General features: G+C 41.0%; 2 protein-coding genes across 4 annotated transcripts in view; both read left to right on the top strand.

The window, feature by feature from the left end:
• Window positions 1–10,127: 10,127 nt before the first annotated feature.
• Window positions 10,128–11,945, top strand: LOC141790094 (uncharacterized). The gene is made up of 3 exons (XM_074669731.1): window positions 10,128–10,876; window positions 11,523–11,691; window positions 11,816–11,945. Exons 1-3 carry the CDS (start codon window positions 10,405–10,407, stop codon window positions 11,943–11,945), a joined length of 771 nt encoding a protein of 256 aa, XP_074525832.1. The 5' UTR covers window positions 10,128–10,404.
• A 7,021-nt stretch (window positions 11,946–18,966) lies between these two features.
• The window catches only part of edil3a (EGF-like repeats and discoidin I-like domains 3a), a 129,652-nt gene continuing 122,940 nt past the window's right edge, over window positions 18,967–25,678 (top strand). For 2 of the 3 annotated variants that reach the window (XM_074670475.1, XM_074670474.1), the window contains exon 1: window positions 18,967–19,351. In XM_074670475.1, coding sequence (XP_074526576.1) covers window positions 19,288–19,351 — 64 coding nt within the window. In that variant the 5' untranslated portion in view covers window positions 18,967–19,287. The remainder of the gene's footprint in view (window positions 19,352–25,678) is intronic. The other variant, XM_074670473.1, reaches the window with a different exon arrangement.

Raw genomic sequence — 25,678 nt, 5'->3', positions numbered from 1 at the left:
TTTTAAAGTGTTTATGTTGGTGGCTAAATACCACTTGTGTCTAGGCGGTGCTATTCCTGTTACCCAAATGCATGTGCTTATTAGTCTAGAGTGGTACTGTGATCACGTGTGTTAAATTTGGTAAACATTAGTAAAGTATGTGAAAGATACTACCACACATTTCCATAAGGTGGCCCTTTCGCAGTTTTAGAAATTTAGCATATCCATGTGTTGGGAGGTGGACCTTGATTGTGAATGTGAAATATGAAGCAGATTAGACCTTGTATGAAGGAGCGACAATGGCTTCCTGGTTTATGGTGAGAAATCAGAGTTTGAAGCGGCGCTGCAGACAGGGCCTTTAAATAAAGGACATGACCTGATCAGTGATGCTTCTGAAGGCCTGAGAAACATTTCTGAGCATCATTTAAAGTAACCTTTTTTTAATTAAAAAAAAAAAAAAAAGAAGAAGAAGTTTTCAATTAAAGAGTAAAACATATGTTGACAGTAGGGGGTGCTGTACTTAAAACAGAAAAAAAAGCAAATGGTTTGGAGCATTTTTCCTCTCCAGCTCAGATCGCTTTGTAGACACAGCATGTACACCTTTATTCTGAACAGACCAAGCAAGCTGAGATCACCATGAAGAGGTAGTCTCATGATTCGTTCTCAGTGTAAAGGCAATCAACCCAGTAACTGGGACAAACAGCTGCTTGACTCGGCAAGAGTAACAATAGGCTAAATTAACTTACTATCTCCATCCGAGGATTCTGTCTCAAAATGATTTAAGGATAGCCCCAGGATGGTGTTTACTTTGGTGTGCAGAAAAAATAAAATAAATTGATATTTGTTTTTTTATTCCTCTGATTCAGAAAAAAAGAGAACATGGCATAGGTGTGAAGACAGTTTCTGTCTCATTCTGGTCCTAAGAAACAGGAAATAATGGTAGTTACTGCATAGAGCCTGAGGAAGTGAGCAGGATAATGTATAATAAATGGGTTATCATTATACACTTTGCATAACCACATGATCCCTTTCTCTTGATGAGATTACTTCTTGCAAGTTTTATGTCAGAGCTAAAGTTGACCTCGCCTAGTCTGTACCCAAAGCCGTACAAAATACTCACATTTTATTAGAAGTTGAGATTTTCAGAGTCTGACTTCTCTTCAATAATGAGAGAAAGTGGATTTCATATCACCAGCTTCATGACTACCAGCAGAGTGCTAATTACCCTGCAGCTTTCTCTGTACTCCCAGCTGTTTTCCACATCTCTAAGGAGAAAAAATAATGAAATAATAACACTGCACAAAAAATGTCTTTTGAACTAGAATGCAAAAATGTCAAGTGTCCAGTTTCGTGATGAGGGGGGCAGGAAATCTGGAAACCCTCCCTCCTCTTGCAAAGAGTTTCTGGCAGCCTGGCTCAGGAGCAGCCAAGACAGTCCCTTGCATAACCTCTGAATAATTTACATATCCCAGTGTGGGAGCATAAACATTACTGTTGTGTGGCTGGCTGGGTGAGAATGGACACAAACATTCCCTGGCAGGGATCATCTTTCAGTGTTCAGCCTTAGATCATGTGACGAGTAGAGGATCCATGAAGATAAAGGGGTACAGTATCCGCATGAGTGGTCAATATATTGATCCTGAACCAGGGCCCAATAGCACTGTCATGTCAGTATTCATGCTAGCTCTGCTTACCGTATTGATCATTTAATAGTTTTTGCCAAGGAACTCGATAGTAATGCAGGTCCCATCCTCAACAGCTACCTCAACACTGTCTCCATGGGAATAAACCTACACAATATCAGAGCTTTTCTGTTTTCCACTTAAAGGGGTTATATTGTTATCCTAGATTTCCAAAAGGAATGTGAAAATTCAGTCTTGCAAGGGTTAATTACATGCCATAAAAGGGCAGCTTGCTTTCCAAGGATGCTGGTCTCAGGGGCTCCTTTCCCCATTAATACCAGCTAAATAGATATCTCTGTAGCAAACTTATATTAGGTTACTGGAATGTTTAAGATGACCATACACTTATTCTTCATCATAAACAAGGTCCTTAGATAGGAATTTACATCAGAAGAGAAATCCTGCCTGTTGTTCTCTGTTCTTTTTGCTATGTTTTATTTATCTTTTTTTACTATAATTACTATTTTAAGCTTATTTTCTTTAAAACTGTTTCCAATATGCCCTTGTTACATGGTCACTTGAGTGTATATTTTTCATTGTATGTAAGTCAGTAGTTGGCTTTAACGTTCATCCAACCTTCCTTTTATAAATCAACAGTGCATTTAATTTTACAGCAGAAGTGACATTTCCTGAACTGTGACATTTGTTGTGGTTGTCACTGCAGACTGACAACAGCTTTTTCATGTAATCCAGTGATTCTGCAAAAGTCACAAGAGTCACACATGGGTTAACACTTCTGTAGTGTTGTAAACTGTGCAAATAGCAGCTTGGTGTAGCATGTCAGCTTGTGTTTCTCTCTTTCATCACCTCCTTTTCTACCTACAGACTGCACATGCTTTGGAGTAAGATGCATCAGCGTGTGCAGGGACAAAAAACACACACACACAGACACACAGACACAGACACAGACACAGACACACACACACACACAAACAGACACACACACACACACACACACACACACACACACACACACACACACACACACACACACACACACACACACACACACACACACACACACACACACACACAGTGGTATTGCTGAGAGGTAATATTCAGGCATACATGTGTCAAAGGATTAAGATAACATTTGGAGTAAATAGCTCAAGTCCCATACAACCCAAACCAAAGTGTTCTCTATATTTTCAGCAGGAAAGAGCACTGGTCGACTACGGCTCATTACCTTCAAATAGAGTGTGTTTTGAAACCGGAGTGTGGCTCTGAAATCCCTGAGTAACATTTTATAAAAGTATGATAAAGCTCTTTCATAGGGGTGATGGAAATCTGAACAGTTTGGAGCTTGAGTTTTATTTTTGGACAATGTGAGGACTACAAGGATGGTGACAACTGAACTAAACTTTGCCTTCTTGTAAAAATTTAAAAGAGATTAGTGACCCCACGCTCATATGTGCCTAAAATATCCCCAAAGTCACTTAAAGTGATACTCCGGGATGGAACGAGTTGGGTCCTATCATAAGGTTTAGGGCAGAAATGACCCCTACAGCAGTGTTTTTGTGCAGCAGAAGCCCAGGGCACACGCATCAAACACCCCCTCCCTGCTCCTATGCCGGTTTCCTCTGCACTCAGACGGGACCACCTTTTACTTGACCAAAAACAAAAATAAACAGACTCCCACCAAAAAAATCTGATATCGGTCTGCATTCACATTTTATTTAGAGCTTTCACACAAAACACCGCTAAATAAGGCTCTAGTTCTCGTCGTGTTTCTTCGAACCTTCTCTAAATAAAGCGTGAATGCAGGCCGATATCAGACTTTTTCAGTGGGAGTCCGTTTATTTGTGTTTTTGGTCAAGAAAAATATGGCCCCGTCTGAGTGCAGAGAAAACCGGCAGAGGAGCAGGGAGGGGGTGTTTGGTGCGAGCGCCCTGAGCTTCTGCTGCACAAAAACACTGCTGTAGGGGTAATTTCTGCCCTAAACTTTTTGATAGGACCCAACTTGTTCCATCCCGGAGTATCAGTTTAATGGGCTTTTGGGCTACCATTTGAACTTCAACATCAGGGCCGATGTCCACTAACTGGGTAGCACTCATTTTTCTTAGTGAAAATACACCTCTGGCGTCATTTGTTTTTAATCGTTGCATTCTCAGTTGAAACCTATCGTAATCAAGAAGGGTGGGACATCTAATGCTAGCTTTGTTTTTGAATAAAATGATACCCTTTCTGTCAGTTGTTCTTACATTATCTGTATAAAATTACATTAAAAGGGAGGTGTTGGGTTGTTAAGGGGTAATTCTGTCCCTGAGGTTCCTCTGCAGTAGCTGAACATGATTTTCAGCCCCTGCCTAAAACTGTTGTCTCTTTAAGGCTCCGGCTCCAAACCCCCTTCCCTCTAATTGGCCAGCTTTCTGGAGGCCTGTCAGGAGCAGACCTTGGTGTTTGAGGAGATCCTTTCAATGCCCTAATCACTTTAGCAAGTCCCGGGAAGATCTTGTGATATATATATTTATATATATATATATATATATATATATATATATATATATATATATATATATATATATATATATATATATATATATATATATATATATATTTATGTATATATTTATGTATATATTTATGTATATTAGAATAACCCATTTTAAGCAGTTTACAGACAGAATATGAAAATGCATGGGTTTGAAAATCTGCACAGATTTTGCATGATTATCCAGCATCATTACTTTATATCTATGTTTAAAATATCAGACAGTATATGTTAGAAAGCGGTTGTGTTCTCTCCACACCAAACCAGGAGATCTTTTTTCTGTCTTTGTGCCAAGTTTATGGGCTGCTGCCAAATGTCCCATATCTAATGTTAAAAAAAAAAAAAAACATAAATAGATAGAATAGCTGTCAGATGATATAAACCCCTATGGTGTCCCCAATTTTACTCGGATACTAAGTGTTGTTGTTTTTTTTACTCAGCAGTTTAACAGGTTAACAGTGTTGATAAAACTGGTAGTTCAGATGTTATTTGCAATATTTAACAATCGTTTCATTTCAGTAGACAGATTGCCATTAAACTTTATGTTTTCTTTTCTGTTTGGCCTTTTATGGCACATTAAATACTACACAAACACTCATCCTCTTGCAACAAGCTATAAAACACAAATACACATTGACGTGACTCCCAAATGCCTTCTGTGTTGCAGCCTGATCATACGAGAGACCCTCTGGGTGTCAGTAAACACTTTCTATGGCTCCACTGGAACAGGGGCCTGGAGTAGCCTCAGTAAATGGTTTTATAAGCAGTTCACTGAGGCATGATGTTTCCTTACCTGAAACCCCATTGCTATTATCCCTCACACATTACCACTGATACAATTATTTTCAAGCAATCGTACCTCAGACCAGTCTTCCCCCTGATTGGTTCGACTGCTCATGTGGAGAGTCATCCATGTGTCAAAGACGTCTAAGACAGAAACCCTCTGGGAGCTCATACATTAGGAAAATCCCAATAAATCAAAACCCTGGCTCTTTGTGACTCAAGTTTTCTCCAAATATCTTTGGTTATGGCTGAACAGTTTTTAAGTGGTTTGTCTACACTGTAAAAAATGTCCGTGGAATTAACAGGGAAATACTGTAAATTCATGACATTAAAAACATGTAAATGAAAAAATAGTTTAGCACCGTAAAACTTACAGTTATATTCCGCAAAATAGTGAACCCAGCACAACTGTTAACTTGACAGTATTAACATGTTAAAAAAAATGTACTTTTTTGTATAATTTACGCAGTACTGTTGGTTAAACACAGAAAAACTGCAATACAGTAAGCAATGCAATACAGTAAAAATTACAACATAAGCGTGTCAAATTCATGGTTTTCTTAGATAGATTTTCCTAGCCTACAGAAAAGTATTGTATTTGATTTTACAAATTCATACGTTGTAATCTACGGATGAGAATATGTACAAAAACAGTCAAGTTATGTTAAGATATTTTAAAAAACAGGGTCAGCTATAACATGTAGTTGACATAGCTAAGTGCAGCATTATGCCTTATGCATTGTCCTTTATTTCCTATGGATTCACAGGAGGTTACATTATCCATTATAAAAAAAATAAATAAATTGTATTATTATTTAATCTGCTGCTCACATGAAACATAAATATTAAACATGACAATTTTTGACCAACTTTGTAAATTTTTAAGTGAAGAAATAATACCTTATTCCAGTAAATAGGCAATTTGCTTTGCGTTATAATTTTAATTTTGAATGATGTTAATCACATCTATATGATCAGAATTGTGTTTTGTTTTCATCAATTAATAATTTAGGTCGATATTATGATTTTCCACATACAGTTTGCATTCCCGCAGAAAGTAACGGCTGTGCTTTACTTTAAAAACTCTGCCGCCATAGAGCGCGCAGCAGCAGGGTTTCATTTGTGATTTCATTGGACGCTGTACTTTTGCGGGAGGAGCCGCCCACTGTGCGTCGAGCAGAGGAGCTACGCGAGCTGACCGTGACCACGCCGGACTTGACGCATTTTTGACCAGACCAACTTCTACGCAGCGATTTACAGGATTTGAGCAGGTAATTTTGTGTTTACATCTTTCCATCTCGCTTACATGTCAGTATTTTGGAAGTAACGCCGACCTACGTGAGTTTGTGTTGGTTGTATACCAAACTCCGGCGTTTCAGTATTGTTTTCATGCAAGGTTAGCAGTTAAGGAGCGCCATCTAAAAACTGAAAAAGCTGTCGGTCTTGTTAGTTTGCTGCAATGATTACCTGCCGTTTTTGTAGCAAAACAGTTGAGACATTAAGGGGTTATGTGCTTCATTGTAGAGTTCACAGAAATGAACCTCACTGTTTTTTCAAATGTGTTGGAACCGACTGTAAGCGGACGTTTTGTAGCTACGCAGCCTTTAAAGCTCACTTCTACCGTGCCCACAATGTGCCCGAACCCCCTGTTATTGCCAGGGCCGTTACGGACTTGAAGTGTGCAATGGCGCTGTGTGAGCGCCAATTTCACACTGTGAAGGAACTTATCTCTCACTTAAAACAACATATGGAAGAGGGGCAACCTGTGGCATGCCCATTTGCTGGTTGTAAAAAAACGTTCACTGTTAAATCGTCATTTACTGCTCATATGTCGAGGAATCATCGAGCTTTTACAGTGGATAGCTTAAGTGATTTGTACAGGGGAGGTATGTCTGCGTTGTCTGCGTCTGAACCTGCTACTGCACGTACAGATGCTGGGGAGTGCTCAAATGATGCAGCAGTGAATGAAAGCACAGAGTTACCACACGATTTCAGTGAGAGCTTTCTGAGGAATCTTTGCTTGTTCTATCTAAAACTGCAAGGGCAGCTCCTCCTTCCAGCTTCAACAATACAGAAAATTGTTGAAGAGATTCAAAATGTGCATGAGTTGGGACAGGAGTACACTATGAGTAAACTGCATTCACTTCTCAAAAATGACATGTGTCTAACAGATGATTCTGTTGCTAAAATCTGTGATTGTGTAAAGGATTCGGATTTGTTTTCTTCCTGTCATCAGGGACCTCTCAGAACAACATTTTCAAGAGCCCAGACATTTAAAAAGATGTTCAATTACATTGAGCCTAAAAAAGTAAAACTGGGGAATGATGAAAACATGTCTGAAAGGTTTGCCTATTGCATACCTTTGAAGGAAACACTAAATAACTTACTGGAATCTGAATTATGGAAGAATTCAGTGTTACATCAACGTTGTTTTGAAACAGACTGTAACCTTGATGATTTTGGTGACATAAGTGATGGAAAAAACTTTACATCCAACCAGTTCTTTATTGAAAATCCAGGGTGCCTAAAGCTTATCCTGTACCAGGACGCTTTTGAAATAGTAAATCCACTTGGCTCTGCCAAGAAAAAACACAAAGTTGTTGCAGTGTATCTCTCTGTGGCTAATCTACCTGTTCATGTACGGTCAAACACTGATCACATGTCACTTGTCCTGTTGTGTGGTGAAAATGACCTCAAACAGTTTGGCTGTGCTAAGGCTTTCTCAGAGTTGCTTGAGGATTTGAGTGATTTGGAGGAAAATGGCATCACTGTAGGTGGTGAAACAGTCAAAGGGGCACTGTATTGCATTGCTGGTGATAACTTGGGTTCCCATGGCATTGGTGGGTTTACTGAGAACTTCAGTCGTTCTCAGTACTTTTGCAGGTACTGTGAAATAACACTGGATGCTTTTCATAACGATCCAAATGTATTTGGTCCACAGCGCACCCCAGAGAGCTACGATTCTGCTGTTTGTGAGCTACAAGCTGGAGACAGTGAACACAACAGAGGCATTAAGGTAAACTCAGTGTTTAATGCTCTGAAGTCTTTTCATGTTTGCCTGCCTGGTCTCCCTCCTTGTTTAGGCCATGACATATTTGAGGGCATCGTATCATATGATGTTGCACTGTACTTGAAATATTTCATTAAGAAAAAAAAGTGGTTTACATATTCACTTTTGAACCGACGCATCAAGCAATTCAAGTACAAAGGAACTGATGCACTCACAAAGCCATGTGCTGTCCACCCTGAGGCTTCCAAGCTTTCAGGTCAAGCTATTCAAAATTGGAATTTCTTAAGGTTGCTGCCTGTAATAATTGGTGACAAAATACAAAATCCAGAAGATGATGTGTGGCAGTTAATGCTCCAGCTCAAAGATATTGTTGATTTTATTTGTGCACAAAAAATTTCCCTCTCACAGGTAACATATCTCGATGTTTTAATCCAAGAATATTTGGAATCAAGAAAGTGCCAGTTTCCCGAGACTCCACTCAAACCAAAACACCATTTCTTGCGGCACTATCCAGGACTTATTTTGAAATTTGGCCCCTTGATTAGAGTGTGGACGATGAGATTTGAAAGTAAACACAGCTACTTTAAAAGATGTGCAAGGCATATGAAGAACTTCAAAAACATCTGCCTAACATTGTCAGAGAGACATCAGATGTTCCAGGCATATCTTTCAGCTGGGCCAGGATGCATTCAGCTTTTGCATGTAAAAGACAGTTGTACTTTTTACCCCAGCCTTTACAGTGATGCAATTAAGCATGCAGTGGAAGACTTTGGCTTTTCAGAAAACAATACTCGAGTTTCCACACACATACAGTATAAAGGCACATCCTATCGAAAAGGGCATTTTGTTGTGTCAAAAAATGATGAGTTCATGGAGTTTGGAGAGCTTGTCATTGTTTTGATTCACAATGACACAGGTGTGTATTTTGTGGTGGACACATTTAAAGCTGACTACCATTCTGAATACCATCTGTACTCGGTGACAAAACAGAGTACAAGGCTGCAGTGTCTTAACATCAACAACCTGGCAGATTTTTTTCCATTAACATCATACATAGTTAATGGGCGCCAAGTTATCCCATTGAAACACAGTGTGCTGTCAAAGTAAACATGATGTTGGTTACTGTGGTGGAGAAACCATACCAATAATGCCTGATGCTATACTATAAAACAAAAAAAGATAAATTGTATCAAGAGAATTGTGAGTGCTGGTTTTGTCCCTGTAATGTTACACTACCGGCTGAGTTATTGTTCGCTATGTATTATGCCATTTGTCATATTGTACACAATTGCTTACCTGAATGTTTAAAAAGTGCTGAAATAAGTTAAAATCCTTGCTCATATTCTATACTCGTGGTGCAGGCAATATGTGTATATGTACAGTGATACTTCACAAAAATGCATAATGCCTTTTGTTGTTCAATTTAAAAAAACACATTCTTTCTTGAATCCAGAGATGACTGACTGCACACAAACCTTTCTACGCACTGCCATAACTGAGGTCTTGCCAGATCTTCCAGAGGTTTCCAAAGACATTCTCGAAGAGACACTTCAAAACCTTGGTGTGGAGACCTATGATGATTTTCAGTTTATCGAGGAAGCAGATTTGCTGTCAGCACTAAGGCCAATTCAAGCTCGAAAAATCCTTGCAGCTTGGAAGCTAAGATGTAAGTATTGAACCACAGGGTGCAGCCAGGGCTCAAAGTTAGACTCTATAAAGATCAATTTGAAATATCAAAATATTTTGATGAGCACCATGAGCGCTCTTCGAATGCGCAACATGGGTCAGAAATGGCCTGCATTTCTTTCGATGGCTTTTTAATGGCTGGATATTGTTGTGTGTATGTTTTTGTAGGTCAAACTCCAGAAACCAGCAGCTCTCCTGCCTGTGCCTCGCCAGGACATCCCTCATCATTGTTGTCTATATCACCCAGAAGCTCATCTTCAACATCTTCCAACAGCTGCCAGAGCCCCGACATAGACTGGGTGGACACCTTTGTCATCCCATGGGAGGAGTTTCCAGAGGAATTGATGCAGTTGTTGGAGAGAGGTAAACGTCCAAGTCCACGAATGAGAAGAGAGATGGTTCGGATTGTGGTTCGTGAAATGTTGAAGAAGAGCTCTTCCTTAAGTAAAAGGAGCGCCACTGAAGTTGCAAAAAAGATTGTGGCAAAATATCCACAGTCTTTGCAAGATATAATAGAGGGAGAAGTGATTGGGCCAGGCTATCACTCTCTAGTCAAGCAATTGCAAAACAGGATTGAGAATTCAAAGCGATGTACGACCCCAAAAATAAGAAAACGAAAGCATCACTCTGATGACTATGACACAGAAGAAGTCCCTACAGAGCAAAGAGCAGCCATCCAGGACACCTATGGGTGCATTAATTGGGATTTGAAATTCCCACCCCGTGGCGAGACCCATGAGAGCCAGCAGGAGAAAAGAGACAAACTCCAGAGGATGTCTCAGCAAGCTGATGCAGATCCAGAAGAGGTCAAGCATCTGATGAAGTTGACTTTCTACACACAGCGTAAGCAAGTAAACCAGGGAAAAAACATAAAATACCTTCTGGAGCAGTGGCCGTTTTGGTTCAGTGAGCTTGGCATGGCAGTCCACTTCAAGGAGCTAACTGGAATTGGGCTGAAAGAAACCTTCACAAAGAATGTGGATCTGAAAGGGAAACGGCTCCTGAACTACATGAATACTGTCGCTGTGAACAAAAACAAAAAGTTCCTACAGGCTTCAACAAGATATAAAGTGATGAGGGGAGATCTGAGCGGTTGCTCTGAAGACATTAAGGAGATGATTCTGCTTCTGCTGGCCTACTTTGATGAGAAGGAAGACGTGATGTTCTGCTACGTGGAGGACACATGCCTGGCAGGGGAAGTGAAGATGGATCAAGTGCCCCTGACTCCGACCATTGTTGTTTGTGGTAAGATAAAGTGAATTTCCTTTTTTGGAGACCTTTCATTTTTCAAACCAGTAAGGGGCGTTCTTGTTTCACATTGTTTTTGTCTTTTGCTCACTTCTTAAATTAATCATTTTGCATGGTTGAAGTGAAATTGTATGTTGTATAAACTACTAGACAGTGGTCAGCCTGCCCCAAATTTGGTACCGTTAAAAAAATCTTTGTACCCTGAATTTGCAGTTTTAAAGCCACAATTTTGGCTACTGTAAACAAATCATGAACTTTTTTTTTCAACCTAGATCTCTTAATCAACATCCACCCTGATCGAAAATATGATTAGATTTGTTTTATATTTTGGGATTTTACCCTTTACATGCCAAACTCACAAGAGATATCACTAATTTGGAAAAAAACCCCACAAAGCTACACATTTTTATTTTTAAAAAATGATCAGAGGCTGGAGATATATTACGTGTCATTCAGTCTTGAATATCTCAATTTGGTAAAAAAAAAAAAAAAAAACATACATTAACTTTGATGCATGATAATTTTTTTTGCGTGGCATCAGATTTTAATTTTTTCTCGAGAATTTTTTCAGATCTCCTTAAGCTCAGCCCTGATTCAGGAAGACATCTTGTTTTTTTATTCATTTTTTAATTTTTTTTTTCAGGAAGTTCCTGCTACTCTTCAAGGCGGTTTATGCTGAGCATCGATCAAGACATTGTACATGACAACATCCACTCCTTCATTTCCGCCCTGTGCCTGATGTTCGGAAGTTATTACTGCTTTAATATCCACTACCCATCAGAGCTGGCATCAACCCTGGAGTTTCTGCAGAGGTGAGTCTTTTTGGAAAGGCCTTATCCAACATAAATACATGCTTGAATATAAAAATGGGAAGTTTGTCTTGTTGTAACTGAGGATGTGAATCGATACTGACATCTGTTTTATCTATTTTCCAAGGTGCTTTTTCTCCATCAACCCAGAGAAGGGCACCAAAGTGGAGAAGACCCGAACGTCTCGTCTTCACGTGAACCCAAGAGTCTTTACTTTGATCCAGGAACTTTCTGATCATGAGTGGCGTGATGTCTGAACAAGGACTGGAACCAAGTAAGACTTGTCAGGCCTGTGATGTTCTGCATTGTTAAGTTGAAAGTGTTGTTTCAGCTCACCTGCCCAGATTGTCATTGTTAAAAGCAAGTAAGTTTTATTTTTGTTGGTTAAAATATGCAATTGTTATTACACTGTTGTAGTTCTACATAATATCTTAACAAGATCTCTAATGTGATGTACGACTATGTACTAAACACATGTGGTGATGTGCACCATTCAGGTTAAAACTTCATTTTTGGGCCATTATCTGTCCAGTTTGTCATGCTTTAGAAGCAGATAATGATTCAAGCACATTTTTCTGAGTTTTTATTGTTAAAATGTTATAGATTAATGAGACAAAAAAAACACACTGGTCATTCCATTGTTCATGCTGGCTGCATATCACTATCGCTGGAAACCTTAATGGAGCAGAACTGCTGTTATAAAGCCGAACTGTGTTTTTCCAGCTTTGGCAGAACCAAATGCCTGTTGAACAGTTAGTTTACTGTTAGAAAGCTTGTTTGACTGTATTGGTATGCATTTATGTATGTTGAAAAGGAATGCAATAATCACCCAAGGATGTTTCATTTAATACTTTCTTTATAGAAAAAAGAGGGGAAGTCTTCTCCGAACTCCTTCTTGCCCTTTTTCAGTCCCGGTAAAATAATCTGACAGACTTCCTGTAAAATTCATGTAGCAAATGCATGTTTTGGGAAAAATCATATGTTGATCACTGCGCTTATATAAATAAATTCTTGGACAGGCAACTTACTTTTTATGATTTTTTTTCAGTACAGTAACTCTCAGGGTAATCTTTGCTTTATAACTTTCAATGTTAAATCTTGGTACACTATTTTGTATTACAGGTAAAAGTCACATGTCTATAACAATACGGTGCTATTTAAATATCCAGTCTCTGTAATGTGTTGAACATGAGCAATAATCCAGATTTTAAAAATGAAAAATATTTTTTCTGTTCAATATTTTATAGTTGAAATAAGTGTTAAGTATTCATACAGTGCAGATTTATCCCTTTGTTATTACAGTTCTTAGATGTTACTATTAATTAAAAAAACCCTTATAAATACTGTAGAAGACATTAAATTATAGATCACTTTCCTGTTGAATTCACAGGAAAATTCATTTTAATTACAGTTTTTTAATGATGCTTTAACAGTTCAGTATTGTTTTTTTTCTGTTAAATTGAGTGGGATTTAATGTAAATTTAGCAAAAACTGCATTTAAATTTTACCGAGTTATTTTGTTTTAAAAGCAGCATGTTCATGCTAATTTAGCAGAACAAACTGTTGGATTTACTAGTTAAAAATGTATTTTTAATACAGATTTTAACTGTAAAATAAACAGGTTGTTTTATAATTGTATTTACATATATACTGTTTTTTTTTACGGAATTTCTCTGGCAACCACAGCTGCCAGTTTTTTTCCGTAAAAACTACGGGATTTTTTTTACAGTGTAGACTGAGGTTAGTGCAGAGGGCAAACCATGGCCAGCTGTTTCTCTTCATTACAGGAAGCTTAAACTTCAAACAAGATTTATCATCATCATTTCCTTTAATCACCATTGTTTGAAAGCTTCTCATCATTTTTGTGGGGCAGGATGTGAAGCTTTAAGACCTGTTTAACTTGCTCGAAGCAGCTAAACAAATTATATCCACGCTAGCTCAAATGTTCTGCTTTAACTCTCAACAGAAGTGCAAACAGTAGCAGCGCAAAATACCTCAGTGCTGATTTGATCAGCATGTTGGATATGGAAGAGTTTGTCTGATTGATCAAATCAAACCAAATGTGATTAAATTAGCTCAGATCAATCAAGATATCAACAAAACAAGACTCCTCAGAGCGTGTACTGTCATTTTTTGTAGGCATTTAGCTGCAAAGAGCCAAAGGAGGGAGGGATTGGTTGGAGTTTTCTGACAAACTTGTCAATTCTTTGTGTGATTGAAGAGGAGGATAGGCTGACTTCCTCGTAACTCATGTTGTAACCTCTTAAATCCTCTGTCCCATGCAGGTGAAGAGCATATTGATTTTCACACAAGAAATACAGTCCTTCCTGCTGTCTGCCTTTGTTGATCTTTGGCGTGGTGTTGCAAAGGAGCTGTAGAGGTCTTTGGGAAGAAGTTTAACTCAGAGCTTACAGGACTATTCATCGGCATAACTCATGGATTCATCCGTTTGTGCTTCCATTATTATCTGTAAAGTGTGTTTCATTAACCAGTTTAGAGGCTCATAAATGCAGTGTGCTCATGTATGCTAACCCTTTGCAAAGGTATAAGCCTAACCTCAATAAACTGCTTCCAACCCCCAAGCCTCAGCCAGTCAAGATATCAGTTGTTTTAACTGGGGTGAAAACTGCCGAGTCTCTAACTTTCAGGTAAAACGCTGTCCTAGATCTCACCGTTACATAACTTAAACAAAATCAGACTGTGTCAAGGCTTGAGGAGTATCTATAAACACGCCACAATCATATTCGAGTCCAGAGGATTTAAATAAACTGAGCTGTCTGTAATTAAAAAGCGGCAGAAAGCCTGACAAGAAATTAGAGAGTGTTAAAGTAACACCCTGCTAAGTGCTGAGGATTTGAGGAATCTGTGGAATTCAGTCAGGAGGAGCCTTGCTGAGCTCAACAAAGAGGGTTCGATCTTTTGAAACATTTAGTTTTGCACTCGATACCAGGCGATTGATGGTGCCGTGATGAGTTGAAAGAAGTTTTTGTGAATAAATTACCTAAAGAATGTAGAGAATATGCAGTGCATGTGGGTAAATGCAAGGTGTCACTTACATCTCTGCACTGAAAAACATTCTCAGCTAATTGCACGCAGGATGGTATGAGGGCTCATGTCATTCATTCAGGAGAACCTGCTATATATCACTCTATTATGCATTCAGCACAAACTGACAAAAACACCGTGGAGTGGAACGTCAGCCGAGCGTAGCTGACTACTCAGCAAACCCAGCCAAATATTCTAATTCTCCCGCCGTGGTGTAAATAAGAAATGCAGGTCTGTGGATGTGTGAGAGGCTCAGGCCAGTCTTTCCTTGGCTGTATTTGAGCTGGAAACAGATGGGATGGGGAGCGCAGTGGCAGATCATGGTTATTATTATGGTCACAGAGAGGGGGCGAGTTGCTGAAATGTTCCTTGTGAGGCAGTGTATCATAGTTCATTCACTGAGGAGGGCTGAAAAGATAATAAAGGGTTGACATCGTAAAGTGGAAATAGGAATACCTCTGAAGTGAAAAAGCTATCTGAACAGCTCTATTTTAGATCGCACAGAGATTCACATATCCAGGTCTGTCGCAGGCCTGTGTAAGTTGTCTGATTTTCAATGACGAAACGCACAGAGTATCGCCTCATTATGAACACAACAATCAAAAGTAAATCAAAATCTCATTTGCTGTGCTTGTGTGATTTTTGCACCCTACTTGCTGCAGAAAGAGAGGAACACTAAGCAGAATGACAAAGAGGGGGAAAGCACGAGCTGCTGCCAGTGGTATCATCGGCCTGGGACTAACTGAGGAGAGAAAAGAGAAATAGAGGAGCCTGCTGGGGGAAACACATAACTCGTCTCCACATCCCAACGCTGGGAGAGGAGGAGAAAAAAGAAGACACAATGCAATATTCTCTTTGGAATTAATTCTCTGTCTCTTCTCGAAGAGCGTCTAATTTAGTGTTGCTTGCCGTCCTTACTGTCTCAATCTGCCCCCTCGCTCCCTCTGTCTGTTCCGCTTTCTCCATCCATCTCCTTTACTGTCTCCTACAACCCCCTCTTCCCCATCCACCCACCCACCCACCAACACCGACGCCACCTCATCATCACCAGCCTTCTTACCTCTACCGCCGCCTCTGCTGCCGCCCCCTCCTCTTCTTTTACTCTTTTTCTCTGCCTCAGGCCTTTGTTAGGCTGTCTCTGTGGCGAGAGCAGAGAAAGAAGGGAGGCCTTAAACGCGACTTGAGCAGTCTGATTGGGGAGGAGAGTGAGAACCTGGAGACATGGGAGAGATGAGAGAGGCAGCGAGTGGATATGAAAAAGCCTCTTCTCCCCCCTGTGTGAGACGGAGGGGATGAAAAGGGAGAGACTGAGACAGGCGAGGGAGAAAAAAGTAGATATCCCCTTATCCTCTGTTTTAAAGAGGTTAACCTCATTAAAATTGTGGTTATGAAAATGCTGAGGGCATGGCAGATAATAAAAGCCTCACGCCAATGGTGCTTTCTCTGTCCTAACTCATAGACTCTTCACCCATGAAGTTTCAATTTAAGATTACTCCTGTGTCCTTAAGAAACCTTAGCCCCCCCTGTCCATATGGATGAAGGCATAACATCCCTATGCCCTCCAAGGTGCTGAGTGTTTCTGAAGGACTATAGCTCCCACTCCATCTACTACAGCTCTACAACTTCTGCTGGAAATAAAAACAGCGCACTTTTTTTTTTCAGTGGCTGAAACAAAACCAGCTGTAAATGAGTCAAATATGAGAAGGTCACTGTGTTTTCCAGCCCGTTGCTCATCCTAAATGGGTCCCCATGGCCTAAATGAGGATGGATGTACGCCGTGGAGGACTCACTGGTCTGAGCTGCAGCCTCTCGACAAGTGGAGGGGAAAAACAAGGGCAGAGGAAAGAGACGAGCGGAGTTGAGTTTTGAAGGAGGACTGGCTTTGGGGAGGTTGGTATTAGTGTGAAGGATTCAGCGAATACAGTTGTTGGAGCTGTGATCTGTGTGTAGGCTGGGCTGAGGTCAGGGGTCTGCTCAGTGTACAGATTTACCAACAAGCTGCAGAGCCAGTGACCAACCCTCTGATCATCGCTCTGTTTTATTTTTCTGTTTTCTTCCTTTAGAGCATGTGGAGAATTTTTTTTCTCTCTCTGATGCTTGTAAAAGCAAAAGCAAGGGCTTTATGTTTATGTTTATGTGATTTAAGGATCTGATTTTTAATCCAACTCCAAACAAAGAGGTAATACCTATAATTGATGTCTTGATGTGCAGGATTAGCAGAAGTTATCCCCACTGGATTCATGTTCTATTTATTTATTTTTTAACACTGCCATAGATATGTTTATTTTGTTTTCCAATTACTAGCCTTGCTTAATGTTGTATGGTTCTTATAGTGATCGTAGTCTCCTCTGAAAATGATCTGCTATGGAGACAGAGTCTGGAGACATAATAGCAGCAGGTGTTGCTGTGATCATAATACAGGCCGTCCTCTCATTAGGATGATAGCAGACCTTACAGTGGGACTTTAATGCTAGTGATTTATAGCTTCTGATCAAGTGCATACAGTTAGAGGTCTCTATCTACATTAAACCATTGGACACTTGATATCCTCCATGATTCATAGTGAGGCGCTCAGGAACAGCTCAAGGTCGCCCTGATAACTATGAGATGTTGGATGATGACATCAGCTCACAGTACGAGACTTAGTTTGCTCTTTCTGCAGCCGTGGAACAGTCTGACTGGAATATATCAGGACTTGAACTGAGTTTGGTATTAAAGCGGATGAAAGACGTCCTTTAATAAATGATGCGTTCTCCGTAACGACTCATTTCTGACCCACGGTAAATGTCACCTGAGAACATCTAATCGAGGACTGCGGGAGAAGACCATCATTCTACTGACATTTTAACATTTTAAACACAAAGACAGGACAGCGGCGCTTGATTCGTTCAGAAAATAACAGCCCCTGCTGTGGGTTAATTACAGTGTAAATTTGAAATCGCCAAAGTGCAATTGTCACATTAATTTAGCCTCAAGTTTCATGGAAATCCAATCAGCGGTAGCAGAAATATCACACATGGCACATGAACAATCAATGTGATGCCACCTCAGTGGAAGTAATCTAATTTTTAAAATGCCACAGCTCGGTGAGGTACCTGCAGCACTTTGAATTTGAGTTTCATCAGAGCCTTGTTAGAGCTATCTGAAGGCAGAGGCAGTCCAAAACCCCAAGGTAGTCACTGAAATCAACCTTTAACTCTCATTTCTTTCACTGTTAATCAACAGCATCTGGGGCACTATATACAGTGTGCTGCATTTACACACTTTCCCTTAAAAAAGAACTTCAAACAACAACAGATTAAAATCTAAGATGTCATACAAGATGAAAATGATATATAAAAGATGTCCATGAAAGAATTATTGCCCTCAAAGAATGAATGACCCTCATAAATAATGTCAGTGCCTGCCCAATTAGCATAACATTTATTCCCCATCCTATTGACATTGCAGAACTGCCCATACTGAACCTTTTGTGTGCATGTTGAGTTCAAGTTCTCCCGTCTGAACCTGACAAGGCTTTTCAGAGAGAGGGAGACAGAAATAAAATGACTTAACGATCCAACTTCCCCAGGCTTGAAAAGGAAGTCATGGGGAGTGAAAAAGAGGTCAGAAAAAGGCTGAAGAGACGGATTATACAGAATTTAAACCCCCAACCCAGCAGGCCTTTGGAAGAGCTCTTCAGAGGAAGAGGAGGAGGAGGAGGAGGAGGAAGAGTTGTCTCCATCAGCGAGACAGCGCCCCAGTCGGTTTACTGTGACCGAACAAGAGGCGCTCATCCTCGAGCGAGCCGCACGGACTCGTCAAAAGATGCGTCAATGAACAGGGACTCAACCGGATGTTAGAGTACGATACCATCAAAATAAGAGCACAATAAAACAATTGCACGATTGTTTGTTAATTTAAAGACATATGAAAGGATCAAAAAGCTTTTAGTTGCATTCGCTTAATTTATGCCTTCTTTAAACATCGATGAGCTGATGTGTTTTTGGGATGAATACAGTGTTAGAGGCTACTAAAATCAAAGCATTAGCAAAGTTGACAATGGTTATACAAATTAAAAAACAGCACATATGTAGAATACATAAAACTCATCATGTAAGAGTAAAACGAGTCCATATTCAGTCACCTTTCATTGGACATAACGCAATTTTCACGTTTTCTTTTAGAAACCTGTACCGGAAGTGCTTATTTCCTGGTGCTTGACGCAGTAGTTGTCCTGGAGCACCGAGCGCTCACGTCGCTCTCTCCACTACATCGCACCACTGCGGTAGGAGCGGGGAAGGCAGGCAGCAGCAGCTTAGGGGCAGCCGGCAGGCACACTTCACTTGTCCCTGCACGGAGAGTCAAGAAAATAAAAGACAGCATCCGGGAGGCGCGTGCGTTTCTGTGCCCACTTTATGTCAAAGGAGGAGTTTACCTGAGAGGACATACAGCAGCATCTCCAGAAACCCAGCGAGAGCGAGGGAAGGAGAACTTTTGGCTTATCGCTCCGTGATTTTTTTTCCTCCACATCTGCGTAACCTTGGAGGTCTGAGCTGTTTATCGTGAGAGAGGATGGGACCGCTACTCCTTTCCCTCGCGCTGTGTCTGAGCGCTGCCGTCCCGCAGCACGCGAGAGGTGAGTGGAAAAGTGGACTGGCTGTCATTATCGTTGCCTAAACATTTTACACCACTGCCCAATTGACGTGGGAGCATTTCAAACTGATGACAGACCACTGGAGCATCTTTGCACACTGACAGCGAATTGATGGCTGTAACTGGGGGAGCCTTTGAGAGTAGCTTAGCAAACTGAAATGGTGCTTTCTGTGGAGAGCTCGTATTAGATGCGGAATATTTGCAGCCTTTTAGCGCAGTTTGGCATCAGAAAACTATTGCTTGTATATGTCTACGGCTCCTTGGGTAATTGATTCGGTCTTCACGTAGCAGCACTTGTCTCAGTCTATTTGAAGGGGGATAAATGTAGTTTTCGTTCGTGCGTAATTTCATTACGCTGGGCTACCAGACAAAATCAACCCGTGCATCATGCGCGCATATTTAAGACAGGAATGTGCACTGCTTCACTGTATTGTGCGCCCTCACAATGATCATCTTCAGCTGTTTGCTCTGCCCCACCGTGCAGGATAAAAATGCAGTGAATCCACGTATTGTTCCGGCACAAAATGCAGGAATGACCTCACCTCTTTCAGTCGTTTAGAAATTAAATTAGGAAAAGTACGTTACTGTACAGATTTCCAGATTAGGCTTCAGATGCTATCACTTGGATGAGATATGCTAGAAAGCTCTCTGTTGGCTGTTAGTTGCAGCGCTGTACCATTATTGACTGAGATGACACCAGGAGAAGGTCAGCTGTGCATTCCAAGTCTGGGCTGTCTGACCAAAAAATGTCAGACTGCTTCATGTGAGGAGGAGGTAATAGATAGATTCACCTGACCCCTGGATCAGCATTCAAATCATCACATACACACACAACACATACACATACAATCTTTTGCCCTTCCAGTTTCCTGGCAATGGGGATATTTTAGCTTATTCCCAGCTGCATATTCTCCATGAACAGTGCACAATGTTACCTGTGGGATTTGTGGAACAGAAAGCTGTATAGCCCGTATGGAAGTGGGTCGTACCATCCTGCCTGTCTCTCCTCATTTAGCAGCGTGCTCGCCTCAGGAGTCACACATGTCAGACAGACCTGGGTCTCTTCACCAGGAGAGTGCCTTGAGCTGAGTTTCTCTGGCTACCAAAGCCTGGCAGTATCAACTCAGAGTTGATAAGACATTATACTCCCTGTTAAGATGGCATAATGAATGCAGAGGAGCACCAGGGAGACGTAGTAGTGTTGAGGGTCGACTTGTTCAAGGCTCAGTGAGTTAAAAATGCACCCTTAATTAATCATCTCCCAGTTAAATTTGTGGCGATGTGGAGGTATTTTTGCTCCATCTGTTTCCAAACGAAGCACAGCTGTAACCTCAGCCACTGTGAAGAGCTAAATCAAGAGAAAGTAGAGGTTGTTGGCAGTGCTTGACCAGTTAGTGAGCATCCTTGTAGTCACAAGGACACTATTTTGGGAGCAAAACTGCGCAGGGAAGAAGGTCTCAAAAAACCCGCCAGCACTAAAACCCCTTAGCCCTCAAGAAAAAGTCAAGAAGACTGCATTGTGATGATCTGTTTTCATGTTTATTACACAAAAGCAACATTTGACTTAAATACTGTAGCCCTCAAAGGCAGCAGGTGTCTTCACAGACAGCTGCTCACAAAAACTCTATTGAGGGTGACACAGGGTTCCTCCGTCTGTGGAGACAAATTGATGGGGTTGAAATGTTTGCCTTCAGGTAAAACAGGCTGCATTGTTCCAAGTCAGTGTGCAATACATCACTTCCTCTGCTTGGTTACTGGTGCTGACTCGCACACATTGTTTGGGGTTCAGCCTGTCCGCCTGCACAAAGCACATGACTGCACCAGTAAGGCCGCTGTATGGAAATATAGGATGCTTTTGTGCTTGTTTGGAGAGGCAGTCCTAATGAATTCTTTGCATCTTAATTTGAGTCTCAGGCTTGTTGTAATGGCGCCACAATTAGAGCCTTTTAGGCAAATGGGCGGCCATCTGGAGAGGAGATTTGAAAGTCTGCTGTTGGTGAATCATGATGAGTGTTAGCATTGTTGGTCACTGTTCACTTCTTGCCAGGATGTCACTGGCTTAACAGTTCAAGAAGCTTGTCAAACACATTGTGTTGCTGCAGAGAGGTTGTGATTTTCTTGGTGTCTTTTTGTTAAGACTGGCTCTATCAGTTAGTCAACTTGCTCTCAGACTGTGGTTGCGTGGGTTTAAAACTTGAGGGAAAGAGTGACAGAGGGCTGCTTGTTGCTAGCTGCAGCTGCTTCATTTGGATAAACAATGGAGCTAACTGGGAATTAGAGGGATGGAAATGATGGTAGCATAATACTGTTTTGGATATTATGAGGAAATGAACTCCTCAGACACAGAAGCGACCAGTGCCCTCACATTTTCCAAAGGATTTTACTACAGATCATGCAATAATCAATGTGGACTGTTGATTTCTGAAACTATTAATTGCACAAATTCAGGTAAAATCCACATCAATCATTGAAACATTATATGAGTTTAAGGTTCAAATATGACTGAGATGTTTGATTGGTTACATATGATTGGTGCCAGACTTTTTTCAGTCACACACAGCAGGCAGTTGAATATGTTATCCTGTGCTCTTGTCAAATGAAAGCAGCCACTATTGACTGCTTTCTGACACACTATTGGCCAAACAATCAATCAAGAAATCAATCACTAGAAAGGTCAATATCATGTTGAGTTGCATTCCCAGGCCATTTGTTGAATTACCCCTGGTTTATCTAAATTCAGTTGTTTGAAGTTGGATGCTTACTTCTACACTGTAAGAAAAGGCTTGTAATCAGAGATATTATAGGTAGTTATCCCCCTCAGACGCATGCAGATGAGACTGTAGAGACCTAGCTAAAAGCTCATTACATTTAGCAGCCACTGAAGGTTATGGTTGATGTACAGGTGACTTTTAATAACAATGACGTGCAGCCTCCCTCCACAGTGCCCTTCACTCTGTTTTTAAATGGCACGGTCTTCAATCAGGCGAGGGAGGTGTGCGACCTCTGTCAGATCAGCAGCCGTGATAACCGAAAGGAATCAAAGCCTCTCATTGGACGACAACCCACACATGAGGAAATGAAACACGGTATATCAGGACATATAATCAATCCTTCCCCTATGCCACCATCTCCTGCTCCTGCTGTCTTAATTTTTCTCCTGTTTGTGGAGCCTGATTGGGCTTCTCATCGTAGCTGTGGATGTTCTTTAAGCCCATTAATATTTGAAGGAGAGTTCATCTGTCTCCTGTGCTGACAAGTTAATGGAGACAGAGATATTTGTCTTGGCTGTAGTCTGGCCTCTGTTGTCCTGCCTACATTTCATGCTTGACTTATTGGGAGGGCACTAGAGGGACGGTTAGAGAGGTTGCAAGGACACAGACTGAGGAAGTGCTTGTGGCCCTGAAACAAAGATTGGCGACTTGGGAAAATAAGTTGTTCGAGTCGAGATATCCCTGTAAAATTTCACTGGGACCCACATGTCACGAAGAATGTTTGTAGTATCTGCCACTATGTCTTTGCTTAGCTAGTCTTGAATGTTTCATACAACTAAAATAGTGATATTGGAAATCTTCTCTAATTTCAGCTCAGTGATACAATAAAAAGACAATTTCAAGCAAATTACTCTGCATTTGTACACTGGAAATAAAACGGAACAGCTTTTCAACACATCACACTGACAAAAACAAAGACTCTAGCAGAAAAAAAGCCTCTTCCCACAGAAGACTCCTCCCTTTTGTTCCTAATCCTTACATCAACCTCTGATGTTTCTGCTCTCAAACCTCTGGAAACATTGCTTCAGAATTTTCCCCGACACGTTCAAGGTCTAAAGATGACTCTGAGCATCATGTAACATCATGACAGCCGGCTTAAAGCGGCGATCTTCTTAGCATTCCATTACTGCCAGAGTCAAAATTCAGACCGTGACTGCGAAGAAGTTGTTTGAATCAGTAAAGAGATTATATGAATGTTTCGTTTGTAGTGTCATCTCATGTTGAGTGTGCTTGACTCCCCGAGCTGAGAACATGCAGCAGCAGCCTGTCCCTGCACAGTGTGCGCAGTCAGAAGGCCACATGCTGGTTTTAAGTAATCCCACTGGGTCACGATTAATGACTCAACTCATGAAGGCACGAGTTGGCCCTCAGTGCCGGCCTCAAAGTGTATATGTGTGTGTGTGTGTGTGTGTGTGGCAGAAATACAGCAGATAATGAAGTTTTATGATGTTGTGCTTAGAATACGCACACTCTTATTACTCCCTTATTTCTGCAAAGTGCAGCGTATTAAGGTGATGCATTTTTGACCCTGTTCTCCAGTAACTTAAGACAAGGGGCAGATCCATCCAAACTATCTGCTCAGTAAGATGCTGAGATGACATAATTTCATTTGATTGCTGTTTATGCTAATTATTTTGATAAACAATCATATCAAGATTCTATTTTGTAAAATATAACGTCAACAATAACAGCTGAATTCCCTCTGATCTGTGTCTGGTCCATCTCCACTCCATCACAGTTGGCTGACAGGTTTCATTTCTAGTTAATGGGTTATCTTCCATTAGCTCTGTCCCGCTTGGTTGTCGTACTTAGATTTCTAGCATATTCTAGCGTGTTCTGCCCAACCTTTTGAGGTTTGTTTTACCTAAGTGTGATCTTTTGGCTATATAAATCAGCAGTGCATCTTCCATACACTTACCGGCCACTTTATTAGGGACACCTGTCCAACTGCTCGTTAAACCAAATTTCCAATCACATGGCAGGAGCTCAATTCACCTAGGGATGTAGACCTGGTCAAGATGATCTGCTGCAGTTCAACCCGAGCATCAAAATGGTGAAGAATGGTGATTTCAGTGACTTTGAACGTGGCATAGTTGTTGGTGCCAGACGGGCTGGTCAGAGTATTTCAGAAACTGCTGATCTACTGGGATTTCCATGCACAACCATCTCTAGGGTTTACAGAGAATGGTCCCAAAAAGGGAAAACATCCAGTGAGCAGCAGTTCTGTGGGCCAAAATGCCTTGTTGATGCCAGAGGTCAGAGGAGAATGGCCAGACTGGTTCGAACTGATAGAAAGGCAACAGTAACTCAAATAACCACTGGTTACAACCGAGGTCTGCAGAAGAGCATCTCTGAGCACACAACACGTCCAACCTTGAGGCAGATGGTCTACAGCAGCAGAAGACCACACCGGGTGACCCTCCTGTCAGCTATGAACAGGAAACTGAGGCTTCAGTAGAAGATTGGGTCTCGAATTCTGAGACCTAATCTCTGTGCCAGGAATGTTTTCTTGGCACACTTTGGGCCCCTTGGTACCAATTGAACATTGCTTTAACGCCACAACTTACCTGAGTATTGTTGCTGACCATGTCCATCCCTTTATGCGCACAGTGTACCCATCTTCTGATGGCTACTTCCAGCAGGATAACGCTCCATGTCATAAAGCTGGAATCATCTCAGACTGGTTTCTTCAACATGACAATGAGTTCACTGTACTCAAATGGTCTCCACAGTCCCCAGATCTCAATCCAATAGAGCACCTTTGGGATGTGGTGGAACGGGAGATTCTCATCATGGATGTTCAGCCGACAAATCTGCAGCAACTGTGTGATGCTATCATGTCAATATGAACCAAACTCTCTGAGGAATGTTTCCAGTACTTTGTTGAATCTATGCCACAAAGGATGAAGGCAGCTCTGAAGGCAAAAGGGGGTCCAACCTGGCACTAGCAAAGTGTACCTAATAAAATGGCCGGTGAGTGTAGACAACACGACTTCGGTTTCAAAGTATTTCACTTGATATTTTACCCTTACAACTGGCGGCCTAAATGTGGATGAAGATTGTTCATAAGGTTTCACTCAAAAAAGAAAAAAAAAACAGACTCCTAATGCTGAAATCAATATCAGGTTGTCTAGTTCATACAAGTCAAATGTAAAAATGGTTGAATACAGTGATGATTGAACACGAAGAGATACACAGATGATTCTAAAGTATATCAACAGTGTTTTGTGTAATAATCATCATCACTGAGTGCTTTGTTTGGTCCTCTGTTTGAAGTTTTCTCAAAACCTCCATTCAGCTGGGCAGGGCTGTGCTTGCTTAATTGAGTCAGAAAACATTAGTTTAGACTCCTTACTATCCGCACAGGCGCCTGTTTCATCAAACAGGATGTGGCCTTTTAAAAGAAATCACAGCTCAAATAAGATTAGAGCCCTTCATCTGAAGTCAGAAGAATTTCAGATTGGCCTCGTTCCTGAAGCTCCATTCCTCATCCTCAGCGTGCATCCTCTGCTTGTGCATGAAAAGAGAGATCTCATATT

Source organism: Halichoeres trimaculatus, unplaced genomic scaffold (assembly GCF_033239565.1).
Source record: "Halichoeres trimaculatus isolate MK-OKI-2021-1 unplaced genomic scaffold, fHalTri1.1 fHalTri1_scaffold_5, whole genome shotgun sequence".
NCBI lineage: Eukaryota > Metazoa > Chordata > Actinopteri > Labriformes > Labridae > Halichoeres > Halichoeres trimaculatus.
Note: the sequence above shows the minus strand (reverse complement) of the source record. Positions and strands in the feature narration are given on the sequence as shown.